The 24,866-nt window shown below is 34.8% G+C and overlaps 1 protein-coding gene across 1 annotated transcript in view; it reads left to right on the forward strand.

Annotated features, from left to right (window-relative positions):
* The window catches only part of Arms (Ankyrin repeat-rich membrane spanning), a 201,977-nt gene that overhangs the window by 169,123 nt on the left and 7,988 nt on the right, over nucleotides 1-24,866 (forward strand). The window contains exons 10-15 of the mRNA XM_089091790.1: nucleotides 281-426; nucleotides 3,682-3,820; nucleotides 6,273-6,507; nucleotides 21,058-21,237; nucleotides 22,994-23,185; nucleotides 24,292-24,416. Coding sequence (XP_088947916.1) covers nucleotides 281-426; nucleotides 3,682-3,820; nucleotides 6,273-6,507; nucleotides 21,058-21,237; nucleotides 22,994-23,185; nucleotides 24,292-24,416 — 1,017 coding nt within the window. The remainder of the gene's footprint in view (nucleotides 1-280; nucleotides 427-3,681; nucleotides 3,821-6,272; nucleotides 6,508-21,057; nucleotides 21,238-22,993; nucleotides 23,186-24,291; nucleotides 24,417-24,866) is intronic.

Here is a 24,866-nt window from a genome sequence, read left to right on the forward strand (position 1 = left end):
CCTTTTTCCCACTATAGAAAATCACGGAAGTTTTGCCGTTAACCCACGATAACTTTTTCATTGTTTTTAAATAACTTTTTTCAAAAACCCTATTTTGTTTCCGAGATGACTATCAATTCTCCTAAAAATGATGTCAATTTATTTTCCTGTAAACAGTATCAAGTTTTTTTTGTGATGAATTCATTTACCCTTCATTAAAAAAAACATTGGCTTAAAGACGTTTTTTTCTATTTCATTAATGCTTTTCCTTAATTTGAAGTATCAATTCCTTTAATCGTAGGTTTGTTTTCGCTGATCACGCTAAAGTGTCTCCAGGAAGCAGTGAAGTTTCAGTACTTGGAATATTTATTTCTCTTTTTGAAAAAATTGAGAATAAGTATGGTGGTGTCCCAACACGACTCTGTAGACTCTTCCGCTCCAAAGTTGGTAAGTTGGTTAGCTCAGATTGAAAGAAAATTACAAACTCTGGCGAATATGGTTTTGTTGGATTATTTCGTGGAAACATGCTACTCTAGATTTTTTTTTTTTTTTTTTTTTTTTTTTTTTTTTTTTTTTTTTTTTTTTTTTAAGGGATTATCCAGGACTGCATATACTCCTAGGGAGAATTCAAAAATTATTCATACTAAGGTAATTGGTATTTGCGTGTTCTCCATGTGGATAAAAGTGCTTATTTTTACAATGAAAACAATATGTCAACGGGAGGAGGGGTAGGGGGTCTTTAACTTCGGTATTCTTAGATAGGGCGTGAAGAAAAAGGTAGAAAACTATTGATTTTGATTATTTTAGGCTATAAATAAGCTTTTGTGTTAATTTATAGAGTTTCAAAGCATGAACTAAAGAATGTTTTAAAGATTTCGGGGATAGTTAAGATTAGAAATTGTTCTCAAAGAATCTTAACGGTATTACACTTTTATTAGAAAAATTAAATAATCAATCAGTCCATATAAGACCGTATGTGTAGTTATGTTGCCTCGGCTTTATCATAGAAATTAGTATAAAAAACTTTACCGACAAAATAAGTTTTTCCAGGAAAAGTAAAGAGCTCGATAAAACCAAAAATGAACATAAGTAACGTCAAATGATCTTCCAAGTTTAAAGCTACCACAAATCACCATCAATAAATAAATGAAACCCAAACCGAACAGAAATTACAATAAATAACACAATCAAACTCAAAACGAGCAGAAGCTAAGAAGAGTGGGGCTGACACCCATGCCTTCTGAAAACCTGAACATAATGTGCACTTTACTGGAAAAAAACTAATGTTTCAACTCTTTAACTTATATAAATAAAAATTATTAAGACTTTGAAGAACAACTATCAGTATATGTATATTAAACTGTCAATCCACATTCTTCATGCCTTATGAAGACCAGAACATAATTTGCTCTTTACTAAAAAAAACATTTCAAATGTTTTAACTCTTTAACTTTAATAAACCAAAAGTTATTGAGACTTTGAGGAATCAGTATCAGTATTTGTATATTAAACTGTCAAAATGTTCATTTGTTTTTTCAGTAAAGTGCAAATTTTGTTCTGTTCTTCAGGAGACATGGGGTGTGTCAGCCTTATTTAATTTCTACTTAATTCCTTGTGGTTTGTTTTAGTGTTCCACTTGGAAGATTACTTCACTTTCTTTATTCTCATTTTTGGTTTTTGGAGCTCTTTGCTTTTCTTTGAAAAACTTGTTTTGTGGGAAAAGTTTTTTTAATTAATTTATGTTTGTTTTTTTATTGACGTAGTCCTTTTCATGGAAGGAGAAATTACTATTTTAAACCTTGTCGTCTTTGTTTTCAATAAGAGTCCATAGTTCGGCTTGCTATTCGTATGTTGGAGAAAATGTTTTCTACAATGGTGGATAACAATGGTGTGGTGTATATAAAAGACACGATAACACCAAAAAAGGACATCTTATAATCCGCCAAATATTTTCAAGTAAAATTAATGATAACAAGTTATTTAAAACCTAAAAACGAGAAGAAGGGGAGTGACTGTGTAGAAAAAAAGTACGAGCCATAATTAGAAACATTGCTGAAGCTCCAAGGCTTAAATTTCTAACTAGGATACACGGAAAGATCCTTGTGTAACACCGGCAACCTTCCCACTGCTTTATACCATGGCGACCAGGAAAGTAAACATATCGTAAAGTGGAAGTGTTCTTAATGAAGAGCTAAATTGTAAACAAGCTAGGTGTCAATAAAATTCAAAGGTCTCAGTATATGAGGAATAGTTGTCCTTGTGGATGTATGGTTATGTTGAATTCTATTTTAACGACTTTTGAATGCCCAAATTGAGCATTAAGAAAAGTGTACGTGATCATAATGATCATAGACTGTTTATACTCGAGATTCCGAATCGCCCGATATGTTCAAATGGAAGGTACAGAACAGTTTGTTGAACAAATTGATAAATTAGAAAAAGATTAACATAAAGAGAGGAACTTATATTTATAAAAGTTTGGAATATTTCAGATAGGGGGAAAGAAAAAGTAGTAAACAATCAGCAACATACAAAAACAAGTAGTTGGAAGATATTTGAATTTATTTGACATGTGTAGTTTGAAAATTGAAAAAGATATGACCGCCCTTATCTCACGCCTTGCCTTATGCGAATTAGACTGAATAATTTGAATGAAGACCATCACTAGTTTGGAGACAAAGAAAAAAATATGGATCAACACTCTAGCAGGTAAATAACAAGAAGTAAATGCCTTTAGAACCCAGAGAATAAAGAGGTTGCGGATGCACAACTGAGTCAAAAGTTTGAGACAAATCAAGAACCCCTATGTAAAACTTATCTATCTTCTTTCAAAGCATGGATCTGAATAGAACGAAAACTCTATGCTCAGGTTGACACCCTTGAACATTCTGAAATCCAGACTGGTTTTTTCGTAAATTATTGTTACAATATATAAAAGGTAACAAAAGGTATTTAAGTACTTTGCTAGGATTACAAGCAACTGCTTTAGAACAATATGAAAGATAAGAAAACGCATCGTTATGGAGCTATAGTGTAAAGCAGAACGTATCATGCAGTGCCTCCATTATTCCTGAATTTTCTAGGGTTCCACTTAAATTACACAAAAGAAAATTTGGTTTTCCAGAATCTTCCCGAAAATTAATGTTAATAATTTTGTCCATAAAGTGGACGAAGCAAAATCTGAAACAATGTTTTCTGTTAACCTTTACTATCCACTTGTCACACAGGAGTTGCAAGCTAGAGATGAGTTCATGTCCGATAGTTGTGTGAAGCATTTCCTTTTGCTTTAAATGATAGCTTGATGTACCAGGGTGTTAGAAATGGTGACTGCAGATTACGAGTAAGAAACATAATAAAGGAAATTCAACCCTCATTTAAATAATCAAATCCATTCACCAGACTGCATTGCAAAAGTTCTTAGCCCACAAATGAATAAGTTCTTCGCTTATCATGTTGTCAAGTTAGTCCTTTAAAAAGCAAAGGTATAAAAACGGTGTGTTTACTAAATGGATGTTAGACTCAAGCTCCTTAATGGTAAGGGATAAAGCGTAAAGATAAAGATTACAATAAAATGAGAATAGCAAGAGTAAAAAGTAAAAAAATGAAGGTAAGAAATAAAAAAGTGAAGAATAAATGAGATAAAGATAAAGAGTTTTACCCTTCTTGGTTATATATTAATAATGAAATTTTCTTTTTCTCCAGGAAAAGGGACTATGGATTGGAGATTTCGCCGAGTTTGCTGTCTACCGTCAATTCTAGTTTTTGTTACTTTGGTTGATATTACTCTTATCGGTATTGGTCTCATGGCTAACTATGTACAGCACATTCTCTCACCAGAAAGGTACTTATGTGCTCACCTTACTTTCATAAGGATGTGTATTCCAAAATTGTATTACTTTTTTAAGTTCAAAATGTTTTTTCTATTTGTATCTTTGAGTTTCTTTCTTGAAAAACTTTCTGACTCAGCACAGGAACTTGTCAGAAAATAACTGGCGACACCACTTCGAAATGACAATAATTAAAAAATAAATCAGCATAAAAAATTATCAGTTTTCTAAATTTAGAACGGCTAAAATTTGCACTGCCACTAACATTATTGAAAAATTTTAAACACACTTTAAACATCCAATTACACCGAAATATCTGTTTGTACTGAATAGCTCGAATGTCACCTTAACCCAAATTTGGTTTTATTATCAATATAGAACATGTGCTATATTCGCCATAATAAGGTTAGATCACTTGATGATTTGATCTGGTCTTAGCAATAATAAGTGGAATTTTAAGCTGAGATATTGCTGGTGCTTTCCTTGAATCATTTTAGAATGCGAGAAATGTATCAGTATTACTAGTAACAGCTCATTTCAGCACCAAGCTGCCTGAGGCAAAAAAGCTACGTACACCTAACCTCCACCCCAATCTGATCAAACCGCCATTCTTTATTCTTCCCCTTGAAGTTCTATTTCCGTTAGATCCTTTTCATATGATTTTCTCTCCCCATTTAGGGACGACCCGTTTTTCACTTTCCCAAGATTAATGACCCAAAAGCATGATTTATGGCCATATGTCAGCCTTCATGCATTGAACGTAGCTTAGCTATTTTCACCTTTCTTTCTGGCTATTTTAACCTTTCTTAGCATTTGAGGGACCTAAAACCATCCTTAAACAACTTTTCGGTAAAACATCTAACATACAATCTTCGACCTTTCAGAGTGCCTACGTGTTAGAGCCGTACTTAATCACTGTCATTACCTTGACTTCAAATATTCTAATCTTAGCTTGAAGATTATTTTGTCTATTCTTTCAAAGTTTTTTTAAACTACGAAAAAAAATATACCCTGAGCAGTGCCTGATTTACTTTTCACATCTTTACTTATAATTTTAACCAGAGAAATTATATCTATATAGATAAGATAATCTATATAAGATAGATAAGTAAATCTATCCACTGTTCACTTTTCTACCTACCTTACATCATCGCTTCATCCTCGTCTTCTCCTAGTGTCAACGATTTGATATTCTTAGCGTTTATGTTTAAACCCATTCTTGAACTTTTAATTCTCAAAACATTCAAGTTTTCATTCGCTTTACTAACATTTTATCTAAGACACTCAAATCATCTACACGATCTAATCTAGGAGACTTCAATTTTCACATTGAACACCATGTTTACCTGTTGCTTTTGCTATGCCTGGGATAGAGTTCGTCATAATGGTCCATATAGACAAGGATAGGAGACAACCCTGCTTAACTCCTGATTCCATACAGAACGAACTGTTAATATTGCTTCCTACATTAACCGCTGTGATATTATCCTTTTAAAAAACATTAATCACTTTAATGTACTTATATGTATACAATACAAGGATTGAACCTCTATTAAATGCTTTTGAATCAGATGAATCAAATCCCTGTTTATAATCTATAAAACTGTGGACTAAAGGGGTCTGATGATTCAGACACTTATTAAGACACAACACTTATTAATCTATGAGTGAAAATTCGATATATATGTTATGTAAAGCCGAATCCGTTTTGTGTCCCTCATTTTCGCTTATATTATCAGATTGTCGAGGAAAAAAAATCTCTACTTTTTTATTCCTTACTAGCTTCGGTATAAATGTATGACCACGCCTGGTCAAAAGGAGACATGTTAAGACAACAATTATTACTTCATAATATGCAAAATTATCTAAGTTAACATATTTTCCAGGGGGAGCAGATTTATCCTCACTATTTTCATTGTGGTATAATTTTTTTTTGACAAAATTGTGAAAAATAAACAGATTTTACTGCATTTATCCGTTTTCAAATAGTCTATATATGAAAGTTAAACACTATCACTGCCATTTACCAAAAAGATACAAATAGGCTTATATTGATAAGTTTAGGTTAGGTTAGATAGATTGCTCTTGGGTGATTTTTTTATAAACGATTCTCAGGACTTGGAGAGTGGACATTAAAATAAAATAATGTGTGATTGAAAAACTAGAAAAACAAGGAAAATAGTGAGGATAAATGTGCTCACCCTGGAAAATATGATAACTAGGATAATTTTGTATATTATGAAGTAAGAATTGTTTTTTTTTTAGCATGTTTCCTTATGAACTGGCGTGGTCATACATTTGTACCCTAACTTAACCTATACTTGTCTAACCTTTCATTTATGTTAACATTTTGCTCCTACAATTATCTACAATTATATATTTAGGCTTGCTGATAAGATAGGTTTAATAGGCCAATGCCCAATTAGGCAACAATTTACTAATAGGCAACATTCTAACTGATTTCAGTTATGAGGACAACGATAAGAGTTTGACAGCTGTAAAGGTGTCAATGATTACATGTGGAGTCATTTTCGCCGTTTCTTTAATAGCCAGCTTAGGTGGGCTTTTTCGTGCGTTACTTGCCCTTGCTATTTCTCCACGTTCCCGCCTAAAGAAAGAAATGGCGCGCTTCGCAAACCTTAGTTCAGATGGACAACATTTGCACGTGCTTAGAGAGGAAGTTAAGCAGCTTGTGGATACTGTAAGTACCCTGAAAAATAATATTGATTCAACTTTTAGTTTAAGCTATCATCTTTTTGATTTTGTTCTCGTAATGTTTTTGTTTTTATCTTTTGCTTGATGTATTTTTTTTAATCCTGAATCCCTGTTTATAATCTATAAAACTGTGAACTAAAGGGGTCTGATGATTCAGACACTCTCAGACGGGATCTTACCCTAGATTTTTGTTTGGAGGAGGGAGTGGTTCTACTATAGAGAGGGCTATTCTTAAGGCCTTTCTTAGACGTTAAATAACCTTAAATTATGTAACTTTAGTATCCCCTCCGTGTACGGTCTTAGTGTGTAATATATTTATACTTGTTTGTCCCTTAAAGGTCCATGTATTTTTGTTAATTTATCCCTTCCCCCTTTTTCGCGATTGTTAAAGTTCTCTCCTTTGTATAAATTCATCATTGTTACCGCAATGCGTTCTGCAATTAAAGCAGGTATTAATTTGAGTTCATCACTATTACTAACTTGAGATTTTCTGTTCAAACGAGAATTATGCTATGAATAGTATGGGCCTCTTTTCTGTATATCATCGATTCGTCATCAATAAACTACTAATGTTTGGTTCTTTCCCATCATTTTATTAGGACTTAATCTGAATACCGGTGTTAAAATGTTCTTTTTGATGTTCGGCTTTACCAACTATTAACTGGAGCCGTTCTGTTAATGTAGCAGTTTAATTTTGTTCCCATAATAATTATTCTTTTGATATAATTTGGATTCAAAACTATTTGAATTAAATTCAAATTAAGTAACGTATAACTTTTATGTCAATAACAGCAATGCTTATATAATATAATGTATTGTTTTTCAGCCGAAGTTAATTTATAATTTTCGAAAGTTAAGAAATAAAATTGTAATAGGTTTTTTGTCGGGTGTCACTTTTTTTTAGCAAGAACTTAAATATAATAAATTTGTGGGATTTGCTAGAGCTGCGTAACGTAGATGAAGACCAAGCCTTATTTCCGGCAGGAATTAGGCGCTGTGTCCTGCCTGCACCAATAGATAGACCAATTTTGGAATCTATTTTACTCTGTTTACTGGACCTTTGGTGGTAATTTATAACTAGCCTCTTTAAGGCTGACAGTAATATCTCATAAAGCCATCTGAATGTTTAAGCTCTTTCATGATTTCTTACACACATTTCAGCAGTGAGCACTTGACATTTCCTTCAGTGACAATAGTGGCTAATTTGTCTCGACCGATCGGACTCTGAGGTTGGTATAATTGGAGACAAAGGACCTTAAGACGAAGTCTGTTTATTGTGACAGAAATCTAATTCGGTTTGGTCATGTCACATCCTTAAATCCATATCATGTAACAGATATTAGTCATTCTGGTTCTAAAACAGTGCTTGGATTTTGTTTTTATGATGCTTAGATTAGATTTCTTGATAAAGCAAAATAACGATTCTATGTCACATGGTCAATTTGTGACTATCAAAAGGAACTAGATTCAGACATTCCGATTTGAATTGCTTCCGCAAAGCTGCGTGTTTCAAAGAGGTCTTTGGTTTTATGCCCCTAGGGTATCCCATATTAGCATTGCAGGACCGTCGATGGTGAAGGTAACTGGGATTTGTCATTTCTTATTGGAAAGGGTTGATTTGTCTCTATCAGCCTGAAAATGGACTAGGACCAAGGGCGCCCGGATAAAATACCAGAATAGCCAGATACCAGAATAGCGGAGATTGGAGGAGAAATAAATTTTGTGGTAAAAAAAAAATACAAAGAAGTATATCTTTGATCAGTTAAGTATCATTTTTGAGTTTTAACCAGTTAGCTAATATGTCAAACTCGTTGACAAGCTATTGCCACTATAGAACCATTGAAAAAAGACAACTTTCTATAATGCCTTGTTTGGCTTGTTCATTGCATTAAATACTGTCGATTAAGCAGCTATGAATCTGGGTAAAAGCTTTTGCAAAAGTTCGAGAATATGTCGTATTGAGCCGGTTGCAATCTTGAGAAGGATTTCACATTGTAGACTCGACTCTGACAATTTTTACTATTTTATCATCATGATATTGACACCTGAGTACAGAGACAAACAAAGACAGATATATAAATGAAAAAACTTATTATTTACATTCACAATAAATCAAAATTCAGGAAAATTACAAACGGCGAGAATTCATGGCAAATAAATTTATCACTTTTTCGACATACGCTTCTCCTTCAGTTTTTACTTTTTCTTTATGGACAGATAAGAGGCAAAAATCCACTAAGACGGTCGTCTAACATCGTACTTCTCGTCCATGTTTTAACTCTTCTTAGCGTGCTGAAAATTGTACACATATTTAATAGTGGTCTGGGGTGTATTATGATGTCATATTTTATAGTTGGGATTGACTTATTTTTATTATTTTAAATTGGGCCTCGGAAACAAATTATCCACAGACCCAACAAAATTGCAAGAAATCTGCAATAAAAAAAACAAAAAACGAAGCAATACTTTGGAATGGGGGTTGTAATTTTGCAATTCCCCCCGCCATGGCACCTGGGACAGCTGTCCCAGTTTCCTCCCACCCCCTTTGAACGGCTCTGTTTACGATCATGACAAAACTATCATTGGTGAAGACAATTTTTTTTTCTTGCAATTATTTTTGACTACGGACATTTAAGTAATATTATCTGTGAGGTAGATAAGTATCTTATTAGAAAATTAGCTTTTGTTTACCTGAAAGATCTTTCGATGGTACATGTAGTCGGTGGAAGACAAAGAGCGATTTTAATGGCTTTCGAGATCGAAAGTAGAAAGAAGGCGGGCTCGTGCTCTAGGAAATCAATCAAAAGCGTTTTATCAAGGTCTGCAGTCCCTTTAGTGTTTTTCCAGAGATCCGTGTTGCCGACTGATACCGTGTTGCCGACTGATCAATAAAATTGTCCAAAAATTTACGTACATTCTGGATACATTCTTCATTGATCCCATGTATTCATCTTTTTGCATTTTTAGTAAAATTTTAGGGTGCTGTTTAAATACCTCAAATGCTGTTTGGTTCATTTCAGAAAACCTTTCCATCAAAGATTCAATAACTGAATCTAAGTATGGGATGAATATTGATTTTCTGAAACAGTCTTGAATTGTTTCGCGTGGTGGATTAGCCCTGGGAGATTGTTTACTGACTATTCTGGGCATTATGAGTGTTACTCCTACGAATTCGTACTTACGCTGCACAACCACCATAATTTCTTTGAATAGATGTTCACTATTGCTTCGGTCAGATCGAAAAAGGCTGGTTAACTGTCGAATGTGGCTCGATATTTTTAGTAGATCGACTTCTACTCCCTGCAGCGTCTGGCTGACTACTTCGAGCTTGCTAGAATGCCTAGCAATTATTTCTGAGCAGACGATAAATTTCGTGGTCGTAATGGCACAGTAGAGCTGATAAGCTTTTTGCTTTGTGTCCCTATTTCTTTCCAACGATTCCTTCCTTCCAACTACAGAAATTAAAAGTAGGCTAGAAGAGAACAGTTTGGACGTTTTGAACAAGTTATGCGTAATGCTAGGTGCAAACAAAATGAACAGAGACGCTGTAAGCCTTGTGTGTGAATACTATAAGCTCGATTTCGAACGTTGTATGTCTGAGCTACAGTGTTTGTACGGTGTTGAGGATATGAAACAAGAACATTCTAGAAAGAGCATCTGTTTAACCTGAAAAACGCCTGAAATGTGTTTCCTCTGATATTTGATCTGTTTAAACTCTACTTCAATATTCCGATGAATTCTGCGCCATGTGTAAGATCTTTTTCTTGCCTTCGATGGTTGAAGCCGTACTGCCGCAACACCTCGGGACAAGAAAAATTATCTTCACTTGCACTGCTGGCAATTGAAAGAGAAGTACAAATTGACCGTGATAAAGTGATAAAGGAATTTAATATAGAAAAATATAGCCGACTGCAATTTTCGTAACAAGTTTGTGCAATAAAGAGCCAAAACATTGATTTTTTTTTATTCCAGGATTAGTGTGTATTGTAGGTTTATTTTATATGTAAATTTGTCTAATTTTGAAATATCATATGATTCATTTTACAATATAACATTAGATTTGGAATTATATGTAATAAAACTTGGAATTATCCTGTATTTTTGCTTTATGTGGCCCGCTTATTTCAATGCTATTTATTAATATAAAGCAGTGAATCTACAATCTAATCAATTTAATAAAAAATTCACAAATAATACCTCAATGAATCATGCATAGTAAAAGTTTAGCACAACAAATTTAATCTTACAGAGTCAAAGTCGATTCAAAATTTGCCTGCAACTGAATAGCACGATATACGGAGCTGTTAGAATGGTGCTTGGTTCAACTATAAGATTGAGCTTCCTGTGCTGGGAAGCGAGGTCAGGGAAGTCGAAGGGGATAGGCTTTGCAACATTAGTGATGAGGCCTGCTGAAAAAAGCCCAATGTGTATGAAATTCACCTTAATCCACACAAAAGATTTTTTTAAACTATACTACTGTCGCCTATAGCAACTCATTGATCATAATTTTAGTAAAAGCTTGATCACCACAGTACTGAATTTTATAGTTAATTAATGTGTGTTTATTGTTTGTTATATATTGTATACCATTTTGAATTTAACCCAGTAGCATCTTTGGTAAATGGTAACTTTTCTTCAGTAGAGCTGGAATAAAATTCTTGCCCCCCCCATTAAAAATGCTGGCGCTACGCCCCTGTTTTTCTTTGATTAGTTGTTACACTTCTATTTTCTTCCTACTCTGGTCTAAATTCCAGGGGGCATGCCCCCCTGCCCTCCCTTTGCGGGCGCCCATGACTAGGACTAGGGACCATGTAGGACCATCAGACTGATACTAGGACAAGCATAATACTAGGATACAAGGACTAGGACCAACATAAAAACAGTGAAAGTACTGGTTGTATGATTTCTGTTTCTAAATACTTTTGAAACCTGGTTGCTCCAAGCCAGGGAAGCGGGTCTTTGCTTCTTTAAGTCTTTACTTCTTTGTTATGCTCTCTGGGTCAATAAATGGTCAAAAATCTTCAAGACTGAAGTCAGTAGCTGTTGAAGTACCAAAGGGCTCAACTGCCTGGTCATACTGTATCCCCTTGATGGTGAAGATGTCGTGCTATTGGTAATTTAGAGTCATTGACATCCTAGAAGGAAAAATAGGAGTGGAGAAAAAGAATATATGGCATACATTTAAAGAAAACAATAGGGGAGGCTTTCAGACACACTGTCGTAGAAGCGATAAGGAGAGGCTGAATATTGTTATGAAACTATAACCCAGTGAATCGGAATGGGCCATGGAAGTAGCTCCATGATTCATGTTCTGGGCAAGACAGAATTTCGTCTAGTTCCCGCCAAAAATAAATTATGCAGCATCTTAGAAAATCGATAAGTAAATTATCAGATAAATCAAGTGAAAAAAAAACAATATTGCCTTGCTTTTAAAGTGTAGTTTTATTGATTTCTCGTATAGTAGGCTAAATTAATGCAATACAGAGTTTTTTAAGATTTCGATTTCAGTTTTGTACTTTGAATTTAAATGTGGCAAAGCCATTTATAAGGGCTTGTGATGTTCCAAAAACTATAGAAATATTTTCCTCGTCATTGTTTGGTATAGATAACTCCCGTAGTACTAAATATTTTCATTTAAGTATCAGTGTGGATTTTAGATTATTTGAATTGTATGCAGCTTTCCAGAATCATTCTCTCCTCAACACAAAAGAAAAAGGGGAAAATCTGCTCAGTATGAAACTAGTACAAAATTTTGGGTTTGTATTTACGAGTCATTTTTCTAGTCACGGTGTACCTAGTTTTCTTTTATGTTGCTTTACCAAAGTAAGAGCTACGGTCGTTAAGCGAAAAAGCTGTAAAGTGTCATATACCTCAAAAAAGAATCTATTTTTGATTAGACTATATGCTGCTGAAATTTTTGCAATATTAGAAAGTGACTGTCACTTGTGTCATATTTGACATAAAAGTCAAGAGAGTTGTAAGAATATTATCAGCAAAGCCTGTCAGATGACATGGATAAAAAAACGTATGCTCTCTTGTGAAAAAGAAAAATACTAATCAAACAGTTCGTGGTAATGAACTGTATAGTAAGAGCGACTCGTCTCTATAGTAAACGAAAATCTAAAAAACGGAATTTTGATACCAATAGATACATCGAAAGAATTGGATTTTTATGCTGATTTTAAATATGTAAGTTTCATCAAGTTTAATCTTATCCATCAAAAGTTACGAGCCTTTGAAAATTTGCATTATTTTCAAAAAAGGGGAAAACACCCCCTAACAGTCATAGAATCTTCATGAAAATCACATCATTAGATTCAGCGTATCAGAGAACTCTACTGTAGAGGTTTCAAACTCCTTTCTGCAAAAATGTGGAATTTTGTATTTTTTACCTGAAGAAAGATCACCGATGCGTGCTTATTTGTTTGTTTGCCTTCTTTCCCAAGGGTGATCATATCAACCAAGTGGTCCTAGAATGTTGCGAGAGGGCTCATTTGCACGGAAATTAAAAGTTCTAGTGCTTTTTTTAATTAGAAAAAAAAAAAAAATTAAAATAGAATCACTTTTTACAAAAAACTGCATTTTTTTGTCTTTTCATACTGCAGTCTTTTCAAAGATATTTGATTATTGAAGCAAGTCCGATTTCTAACACCGATTTTCTACTAAGCTTCACACTTCTGTTTTTTTTTTTAATTATTAAAAATAGTAAAGCCTATAATAACAGAATATTACTAGGAGACTAAAAGTTTGTAATAAAACCTTATTTTCCTAGAAACCAGCATCATCCATTTATAATTAACAGAAAAAGTTGCCCCAGGTGAGGTTCGAACTCCAAACCTTAGGATCATAGGACCTACACTATACTGACTGAGCCACTAATGCTTGTATAATATGAATTTAATTAATTGCATGATAATAAAAGCTCACTTGGCTTCAGGTGCTGTTGTATAGAATAGATTTTATTGGTACTAAAAACCCATAGGCCTTGGCAAAAAATATAAACAAAGAACGATTACAAAGAAATTGCACAAGTCCTAACCTAATCCTACAGAAATCTACTTCTATGATTCATCGCGAGACGAAGGAACCGTGCCAAGCTTCTGATATCCATAAAACAATTAACCAGTAACATAAAACAATGCGAGTTTTCACTTAACCAGTTTAAAATTTGAATTTCTTTTCACTGTCTTTGGTTCTTAAAGCTGTTTAAACTTAAGTCAAACTCACAATAATCCAAGAACAGAAATTCACATACCTGGAAATATTTAGTTTAACCCAATATGAAAACCTCAGAACTATAGTGCATTACACCTAAGATTTTAGCCCTGAAAACCTTTAACTACTTGGATCTTTTTAATATCCCTAAGTTGACTTCTTAATGCCATATTATAACATGCCTTACCTTTTTTGATCCTACTTTCTATACGGTTACTAAATAAATTTCCTTTCGCCTTAAACTTAACACCTGAATATGACCACTCCTCCGCTAATCTAACCCTTCTACCCTTAAAACTAAATTTAACATCCTCCTCTAGTATACCATATTTATGGAATAATAACACCGCGGTTTTATGCATATTAAGTTCTAACTTTTTCCTATCCAAATAATCAGAGGCAACGATGTAGAGTTGCCTATAGTAAAGGCCATACGGCTCCAATGTTTTATTATTTATTATTTTTTTTTTCCAGAGGTACTTCATATGGAAGGGGTCGTCGTAGAAGCTTCAAAGGGGGCTCATTCGATTGGAAATCGAGAGTTCTAGTGCCCTTTTTAATAGTCGAAAATGATTGGAGGGCAAATAGCCCCCCCCCCCGTGCCCATCATTCCCCAAAATACAACCAATAAAAATTTTTAGATAGCCATTTTTTTCGGCGTAGTTGATTTCCAGAGAGAAAATATATTTTTGAGAAGTATGCTCCCCCACAACCCTCAGAGCAAGGGTTTTAAGTTATGCCCTGGAGGCACATAAGGTTTTTATAGAATGTGATGTCGTAGAAACTTCAAAACAGGCTCATTCGATTGGAAATTAAAGGGCTAGTGCCCTTTTTAATAGTCGAAAGTGATTCGAGTGCAACTAGCCCCCCCCCCCCCCAACGCCCATCATTTCCCCAAACGTATCCAATCAAAATTTTGAGATAGCCATTTTGTTCAGCGTAGTTGATTTCCAGATAGAAAATATGTTTTTGAGGATTACACTCCCCCCAGAACCCTCAGGGCAAGGGTTTTAATATGTACCCTGGGGGCACATTAGGTTTTTATAGAAGGTGTTGTCGTAGGAACTTAAAAACAGGCTAATTCAGTTGGAAATTCAAAGGGCTAGTGCCCTTTTTAATAGTTAAAAGTGATTGTAGGGCAACTAGCCCCCCCTCCCACGCCCATCATTACCCCAAACACAACCAATAAAAAATTTTAGATAGCCATTTTGTTCAGCGCAGTTGATTTTCAGATAGAAAACATATTTTTTATGAGGACAATCAACCACAACCCACTGGGCAAGGGTTCTAAGTTATGCCCTGGGGGCATATAAGGTTTTTATAGAAGGCGTTGTCATAGAAACTTAAAAAAGGCGCATTTGATTGGAAATTCAAAGAGATAGGGTCCTTTTTAATAGTCAAAAGTGATTGGAGGGCAGCTAGCCCCCCCCCCATTGTTCAGCGTAGTTGATTTCCAGATTGAAAATATATTTTTGAGGAGGACACTCCCCCACAACCCTCAGGCAAGGGTTTTAAGTTATGTCCTGGGGGCATATAAGGTTTTTATAGAAGGTGTTGTCGTAGAAATTTCAAAAAGGCTAATTCGATTGAAAATTCAAAGGGCTAGTGCCCTTTTTAATAGTCGAAAGTGATTGTAGGGCAACTAGCCCCCCCCAACGCCCATAATTCCCCCAAACACAACCAATCAAAAGTTTGAGATAGCCATTTTGTTCAGTGTAGTTGATTTCCAGATAGAAAATATGTTTTTGAGGAGGACACTCCCCCACAACCCTCAGAGCAAGCGTTTTAAATTATGCCCTGGGGGCATTTAAGGTTTTTATAGAAGGCGTTGTCGTAGAAACTTCAAAACAGGCACATTCAATTGGAATTTCAAAGGGCTAGTGTCCTTTTTATAGTCGAAAGTGATTGGAGGGCAACTAGCCCCCCCCATGCCCATCATTCCCCCAAACACATCCAATCAAAATTTTGAGATAGCCATTTTTTTCAGCGTAGTTGATTTCCAGATAGAAAATATTTTTGAGGAGGACAATCCCCCACAACCCTCAGGGAAGGGTTTTAAATTATGCCCTGGGGGGCATATAAGGTTTTTGTAGAAGGCGGTGTCGTAGAAACTTCAAAAAAGGCTCATTCGATTGGAAATTCCGAGGGCTAGTGCCCTTTGTAATAGTCGAAAGTAATTTGAGGGCAACTAACCTCCCTCTCACGCCCATCTTTTCCCCAAACACATCCAATCAATATTTTAAGACAGCCATTTTCATTAAACGTAGTTTTAAGTTCTGGAAATTAGGTCTTTGAGGATTACAACTCCCCCAAAGCTCTCAGAACAAGGGTTGTAATTTAAGGATTCTCCGAATCCTTATTCTGAATTCTCCGAATCCGAAAGGATTCTCCGAATCCGAAAAAGGCTTCTCCGAATCCGAATTCTCCGAATGACGCAGTAGGTTTTAGGCTTCTGGAGTGAGACGATACCCAAACTCTTGTTTGTAGTTATTTTTATTCGATTCAAATTTGATTTGCATATTCAATTTAAGTTTCACTCGCTTTAAGGTTTATTTATTAATTTACATTAATATATATTGTACGCTTCTTCGTACTGATTGTTTATTTAATTTCTTCTCATTCTAAGTTTCGTTTGGAATTCATCAACAGGATTTTTTTTACAGATCTAAGCTTTGCTTCCAATCCCAGTATAAGCATTACTCACTTTAAGATCTATTTATTCATTTATATTATTTCTTGTTGTATCTTTTTTCCTATGATTATTTGTTTAATTTCTTTTTGTTTTGGATTTCATTTATTCTTTAATAGTAATTTCTGGTCATTTTGAGTTTGAATTTTAACAGGTATTTGTATCTGCTGAGCTTAAGTTTAAAATGGCCTTTACTTTTCTTTGAGAAACTTATTTTTCGGAAAGTTTTTTTTTTTAATTAATCCTCTAAAATATCAAGTAATTTCTGAAGGTTCCTTTGTGAATCGGCAACCAAACAATGTCATCTTCGAACAACATCATGCAGATGGAAACAATATATAAACTCACCATCACCGCCTCTTTCTTTTCCATAAACGCCACTACAGAATTTATAAATAGGGCGAATAATTTAGGAGACAATGTTCAACCCTGTTTAACACCTTTATATCCTTTAACTACCCTTGAAACTCTCCTGTCAACTCTCACAACTACTCTAGTAAACCTATACATCTGAACTAAAGCTATCGCAAATGGGATCTGGAGACCTATCTCTAACAAACTTTCCATTAATAGAAACCTACAAACATTATCAAAAGCTTCTTTAATATCTATAAATGCCGTGTAAAACCTTCATTTCTTAGCACTAGTATATTTATTAACTAAAGCCTGCAGACTAAATATATGATCAATCTTCCCAAACCCTTCTCTAAAACCCGCTTGAACCTTATCCAAAACATTCCTGTTTTCTATCCACCTCCTTAGTCTAAAGTCTAACACCTTACAAAATAACTTGGGTAAACTATTCCATAAATGAATTCCTCGATAATTATTACGATGATACCTATCTCCCTTCTTAAATAATGAATAATGGTATCATAACTGACAAACTCCACTCTTCTGGCCACTTACACGAACTTATCAAACTGAAAATAAGCAAATCAAAATTGCAGCAAAATATGTTTTTCCCCACTTCCAAATTTTTATCGGGATCCCCCTTCATAGACTTCAGCGCTGTACCAATCTCCTCAATCTCGCGTTATTGGTGAGATAAGTTATACTGCTCTCTGAGTGGGTAGCAGGTCTGTTGGCTTATGTTCTGTGATAAATCCTTCAGTCCACCATCCTTTGTGTTATCCAGTGATTCAAGGTATTCTGGCCAGGTATCAGCTTCCAGTATTTGCTCTGTAGTAGAAGGTTAATAGATCCTCGTGCTAGTTGCCAGGATTTTTTTTTTGTTCCTTTGTTACAATTTTTTTCAATTTCTGAGGTCCTGACTTCATCTTGTTCCCTCTTCTTACTTTGAAGTGTCTGTTTGTATTCCCTCTGCTTCTGTCGATATACCAGAAGAGCAGATTCCTCGTTATTCTTTTTGAGCTTTTTTAGTGCTTCTACCACTTCCATTTTTTCTCCACAATCATCATCAAAAATCCCTTCTTTTTCTTATTTTTCGTTATTCCTCTATTTGCTAAATTATAAGTCTCTAAACTCTCTATTGTCTGGCAAAATTGTCCTAAGCCTTTATCCACTTGGCCATTCTCTATGATTCTCTGGGTTACCTCCAAATTCCTCTCAACAACACTCTCTCCTAGCCATTTATCCACCTAATCCTCTCCAATTTTATCAACCTCAATTTTTTTTTTATGAAATTAGATCTATTACTAACAGAAATATTCCCGTCATTCCTATTTATAGCTCTATCAACCCATATATCTGCTACAATAGGCTGATGGTCAGACCCCACAACTCCCAGAACTCCAAAGTCCCCAAATGCCGACCAAAGGCTTACATCAACTAAAGTATAATCAATAACACTGGGACTACCAACCCCAAAACAAGTAAAATTACCATTTTTTTATTTTTTCCCAGCCTCCCGTTTAAAATTACTAACTTCTCAATTCCACAAAAATCTAAAAGTTTAGTTCCCCAATTATTTTTCCTCTGCGAATGGTCCTTACTTGTCCTTTTTCCATACATCTTCAAATCTCCTTGCATATTCCCATCATTCATACCATCATCCTCTTCTTCAGCCTACAAAGGATCAATCCACTTCTCAAAAATCTCGCTTGTGTATGCATTGAAGTCACCTAAAAATATACACTTGTAATCTTTATACAACCTCTTATACTTAAACGCCTCTGAATGAAAAATTTCCCACGTATCCTGCCAACTATAACTACTTGATTCTGGAGGGATATACACCGCACACATCATAAACTTAACACTTCCTATAATAATCTTCAACCAAATCACATTCTCTGATAGCGATTTTAACCTATCACATGCACCAAATATATTTTCTTAATCAACAGTGTAACACCACCATTAATTTGATTATTCTTACTTCTCTTTCTTGATACATGGAAACTTATAAAAACCTTTTCTGAATACTGGCACATTCTGCCATGTCTCAACTAAGCTGATAACATAATCGTCTAGCCTAAATCATTCATTTGATCATCATTATGACCTTGGATATTCCACTGCAACAACTTAATGCACGTACTACTTTGCCATGGGCCAGCTCCCGTTATTGACTATTCTTAGCACTGAAATTACCCTTAAAATGTCCACCAGAGAAACTTTTATCAACAGAATAGCGTCTAAGATCCGGGACCCCGTCACCAAACTGCAACGACGGCCGCCCGTCCGCCCCTGTCACCATAACCCCCACGAATACGAACTCTCCTTTTATCTCCCCATTATTCTTTCGAATATATACTGTACTAGGTTGACTATCCTGGTCATTTGGGCTCACCGCCATCTCACAGCTTCTTTTCATCGTGGTTTTAGCTGTCATGGTAGAATCTGATTCCTGGGATGACACTGATTCATTTCTTTCTCTGTCCACTATGCTAACGTCACTTCTACTCTCCTCCGAATTCCCTGACTCACGGACTATAGCCTCCTCAATCTTATTTATTTCTTTCACTTTGTCGTTTATTTTATGGTACACAAGTAAACGATTTCCTAGAAAAAGTTTCACGCCCCTCAACTTTACAGTTGACTGACCTTCTTCCTTCGCTTGTATAATAACTGGTATAAGCTTCCCTCGAGCGAGCCGTTCACTAGCTCAATAAGCGGGAGCTACAGTAAGGTCATATCTTTGAAAATCCCGAAATGATTTCAGGATCGCGAATTTGAGATCTATAGATGGAATCTGATCACAATACGTCGGACTTTTTTTTTGTGATGGTAAACGAAATACGTCAATAATATCGTGTTCGGTTAAACGTGTTCGGTTAATGGGGCACCACACGGGTAAAACACGTAATAAAATCTTCTTTTACATATCTTCCTCTTACAGTCGGAGAAAAATTATATAGGATTACATTGCACCTTTTCTGCTCTTTTTCTATTCTTTCCATTCTTGCTATTCTAGACGCTAGTTCCCTGCTAGTGCTCTCGATTCGTTTTGCAGTAACGTCTACTGCAGAACGTACCTCACAAATTTGACCAGAAAGAGTTGTAGCCAGACTTTGGAAATCTGTCAATAAATTATCAACTTTGAGACAGATGAGATTAAGAGATTTTAACTTTTTTTCAACACTTTCCAACTTCGCCAATATTAATTGGGTTGCCTCTAATTGATCGTTCATAATTCTATTTCAGCTTGCCTACTAAAATCGCCAAGGCCTACCTTAGAATGTGCCAGCCATATGCTCCGGCACTAGAATTATCAAGTGACTCCTGATTTAGACAAATCAACGCTCAGGACGCAGCGTGTTAACACAAGTGGTGGTATGAAGTGAGCAATCCCTCACAATTAGATCAGCTGGATTTTTTCACAAAACTCTAATTGCGCAATCTAACAAAATACAAAAGATAATCCGATTAGGATAAAAAATTTGTTCTTTATAGTTCAGTGACAAACTCATATATTGTCACGTGATTGCTCTCAGGTAAGTCATTGGCAGCAAGTTACAGACTTTTTGTTTAGACAAGTAAGATAAAAAGGAATCCAAAAAAAGAGGAAGAGCAGTTGCATTTAATGACGATACAATAAAAATGCATTTGAATGGAAGGTTACCCTTGCAAATATGTCAAGCGCCATAGAACACAGCCTCAAAACAGCAGAATATAAACAAGATAGTCGACAGCGAGCCAAGTCATGACTAGTAACTCTAACCTGGTGGCAGTTTCTCTCACTCGATCTCTAATATTTTTGCCTCTTAGCAAAGCTTAATTTAGGTTGATTCCGAAACTCACTCGCTGTGGTAAGTACTTTAGGTTGAATGTTGCTGTTTACATGAGAAACATATATCTTTTACCAAACCGTGGTTAGCTTATAGACTATGATAATCCATATACTGTCTTATAGAATCAAGCCAAATAGGTAAAAGTGCGGTTCACTTGATTTTTATTATAAAAAAGTGACAAATCATTTCAAGTGCCAGTATCCACTACCCTGTGTAGCCAATAAAATTTCCCACCGGATTCTTCGTATATTTTCAGATAGATTCTTAGAGATTTTTAGGTTAAATATACCAGATTTAACAGGTTTTTTTCTGTAAGTATATATACATACAGCTACCAATTCAGTTTTAGATGTCATATGATATGCATTATGGTAGTATTAGTATAGTCTATTCTCTGTCACCAAGCTACTTTTACTCTAATCAATTTTTTTTTTAGGTGAGAACGTTGGATAGTTTCTGTGGTCGGACCACGCGGATGACTGTGGCTTTAGATGGCCTAGACACTTGCCGACAAGAACAAGTAGTGGCTATATTAGATGCTGTATCCCTGTTATTTTCAGAGCCCAACTCACCGTTTATTGTTATACTAGCCATTGATCCACACCTTGTGTCAAAGGTATGTCCTCAGATTTATTTTTGACACCGCTTACATTCTTTGGACCTTTTCATCTCGACAAAAGCAAAATTACAGAAAGTTGGGTTGTGCAAAATTAGTTTTAACTTGCGCCCTTTTTTACCCTGCTTCTGCCATCTATATTTTAAGATCGAAATTCATTGATGCAGAAACATTTTTCATGAAATAAAGAGCCTTTAGAAAGTTAGATCTAGAGAATGTTCCTTGGATAGAGAAAAAGTTTATCGGGTTTTGTGGAGATATTTTCTGATTCGTGGTCGTTTCATGATTAGTGGTAAAACTGTATGTTGTAGGAAAACATTAATGATTCTTGTTTATCGCTCTGTGATTTTTGGCATTAACCTTTGAACCAACCCTCATACAAGAATTTTAGTGTTCATAGTAAGGAATATGCTAGTAAACTTGCCAAACTTGCAGAATTTTAATCCTTGTTTTTTCTCAGTCTTTTAAAACTTCTCATGGTAGTAATGGATATGAAAGCGTTCATCATGGAATGAACATCGTATGGAAAACTTAGCACACATGAGTTGATTTTCAATTTATATTCTTGTCATTTTTTTCCTAGAAATGTTTCTTATAATTTCTTTTCCTAGCTTTCCCGATCACTTAGAAAGTTTGCAATACCATTGGCGTCCGGTTGTAGTGGGTCGAGAAAAATTAAGCATCTATGCACGAAAGAATAGTTTAACATTAATCAACAGTTTTCAATTGACTGCATATACAAATATCAAAATAAAATTTGGAAAAAAGGGAAAACATGTATGAATAATTAACTAATGATAAAATCAAGCTTTGTTCAGTCATCTTTGACATTTCTAGATTGCACTCCAGAAACAGGTATGCACCTTACGGCTAAGTGCTCTTTCTCTGCTGCTCCATGATTTCTTAAAAACCCCTCCTCTGTATTTTATTATAATGCTCAAACAGTTCGCCCGATTTTGATATTTTAACAAATCTGTCCCGTCTCTGAAGTAAACCTTTACGTGGCTAGATGACAGTGTCATGAAGAATTTGAGTTAAAAAATTATCTTACTCACAGGTGTAATCAAATGCGTCGTGCATAGTTGACTGACTGACAGAGTCAGCAGAACTGGCCTATTGAATATGCAACAATATTTATTAGTATGTCAGCACGGAAATTGTTTTATTTTTGTTGTGTCTTCTAGTGCAATAAAGCAAAATACACGTTTTTGAAATTCCAACCTGAGATTTTTTAGAGGTGGGAGGTGCTTCTCTAGGACTCTAAATTAGCATAAACTGCAAAACTGCCGATATGTACAAAATTGTTCTGAGTAGTAAGAATTTAACGAATTTAAGGCGACTCGAAGGCCCCTGCGTTCTTGCCTCAGCTCTATGTATTTGGCATAACATTAGTTTAGTACTTCTGTAAGTATAAAATTATTTGACGAGCGTACTATTTTGATAGTACGCCATTTTGACTGTAAAAATCTTTTAAAATCTTTTACAATCTTTTTTACTAGTTAATTTTTTCCCGTTGAATGATCTGATGTATATTTTTTCTACAATAGAATTTGTTAGTTTTGCTCACCTGTGAATATTTGATTGCTAGTTGAAATGCCCTTCCAATGCTATTCACACCATTGATTTTGTTTCTAGTTTGGTTTATTCATAAACCATGACAATTGTTTAATCGCCGTGCTTCCTATTATTTTGATGTAGCCAATCTAGTTAATAAACATATATTCCATTCAATTTTTAATGGTGTCCTTTCTTTTAGGCTATTGAATCTAATGTAAGCTGTGTCTTAAGTGAAACTCCTCTTACTGGCAGTAACTATTTACGCAACATTGTTCAGCTACCCTTTTATCTCCAGAATGCAGGTTTAAGGAAAATCAAGACCTCTCAACAAGCAGCATTGACCGCACGTGGTCTTGCTGATGAGGGAATTGGTTCAAGCTCTGTTAAGTCTGTGAGTTATTATTCATTTATTATTTATTATTCGTAAGACTATTAGGTGTCAATTGCTATGATTCATATCTAGCTGTGTATCCCTGTGCATAGAAAAGGAATCATAGTCCATGTGCTAGAATAGGCTCAGTAAATAGGGTATGTCTCCCACATGTCGTTTTTAAAAAAAAATTCTGGCCTCATCATGTAGGTCAAATGTCAGGTGAAAGTTGGAAAAGGTTCTTTCAGGAAATTCCTGTTAATATGTCGTTTTGGGGAAACCGTGATCCTTCTATATTGTAGAACTTAATGCTTTCTTAGAAAGAAAAAAAGAAAGAAGTCATTTAAGAGAATATGAGAATAAGAACGGAAGAAGAATTTGAGTTTACTGACAAGAATGGGAAGTCAGATAACCTTTCATTCAAAAAAAGAAACTGGGGTCTGCCGGTCCTAAAAAGAAAAATAATCTTAAGAAAGGTTTTATTTTGAATTGCACTAAAAATCAAAACAAATATTGTTTTTCCTACAAAGCAAAATACTGAGATTTATTTAGACTAAATATGAAACTATAGGGCGGAAATGCCAAGATGTATAACTATTCAAGGACATTTCTTTGCTTACTGACCACCTGCCGTGTTGTCCTTGTTTACCTTTTACCAGGAAGAAGCTTAAGCTTCCTTACTTCACTTCGAATCCATTTTTCTAATGCAATTTTATTCGTTTTAAGGTCTTCCTATAACACAAGTTAGGCCATTGGCCTTATGTAGTCAATGTAGTTCCGAAATGGTTCATACCCTTGAAGAGTCTGAGTACCTAAAACAATTTAATGCGTATTACTAGAAACCCAAATGTATGGTTTATAGCAATTGAATTTAGATCAATTGAAATCAATTGATCAAATAACAATTGAATTGATCAATTTATTTGAACAAATGTGTATAATTGTATCTAATGTAACAAATTACCGAAAGGCATCCACAATTTTTAGCACACAGTTTTTTGAGCGATCGTTTCATGTAATTATATTGTTTAGAATATTAATGGTTAAAATGAGTTAAAACATTTAATTAGTTTGAATATCCTATAAAGTAAATTTGTTGCTAAAATCTTGTTTGTTTATTCTTTTAGCAAGCCAAAAGAATGCCATCAGATAACAGCTGTGTTTCAGCAGGGATGAGGCACAATCGAAGTAGTGCTGCAAATCTGAACAAAAAGTATCAGTATATTGAAAGTGATGGCTCCGTGAGAAATAAGTAAGAATCCATCTACATCTCCTTTTCAGTTTCTATCTGGCTCTCATACCTTGGACTATTTCGAGTTTAATTTATGTGGAAAGTTAAATAAAAACAATGAAGGAAAATAAGCATTTGTTATGGAAAGATCTACGGATATATACCGACTTGTACAATCCCATATCGATGTTGGCAAATTTCAATTAGTGATAAACAACTCTCTAGTCACTTTTAATATAATTTCACAATCATTATTAGCCAATAACAGCTCGTTCAAAGATACGGTTAATGAAAGCATTGAAGAAAATACTGAAGTCCATTGAAGACCATTAAATTTTGATATTTTTGAAAATTAAAGGAATTTTTATGAAATAGTTTTTTATAGGATCCAACTTTTGTCTGCTGATTGACTTCAAATGCTAAAAATCGTTCCTTTTATCTTATACAGAGCAAAGAAAAATTTTATCGGTA

This window comes from Artemia sp. Qi Xiang Cuo, chromosome 7 (genome assembly GCF_049724085.1).
Source record: "Artemia sp. Qi Xiang Cuo chromosome 7, ASM4972408v1, whole genome shotgun sequence".
Lineage (NCBI taxonomy): Eukaryota > Metazoa > Arthropoda > Branchiopoda > Anostraca > Artemiidae > Artemia > Artemia sp. Qi Xiang Cuo.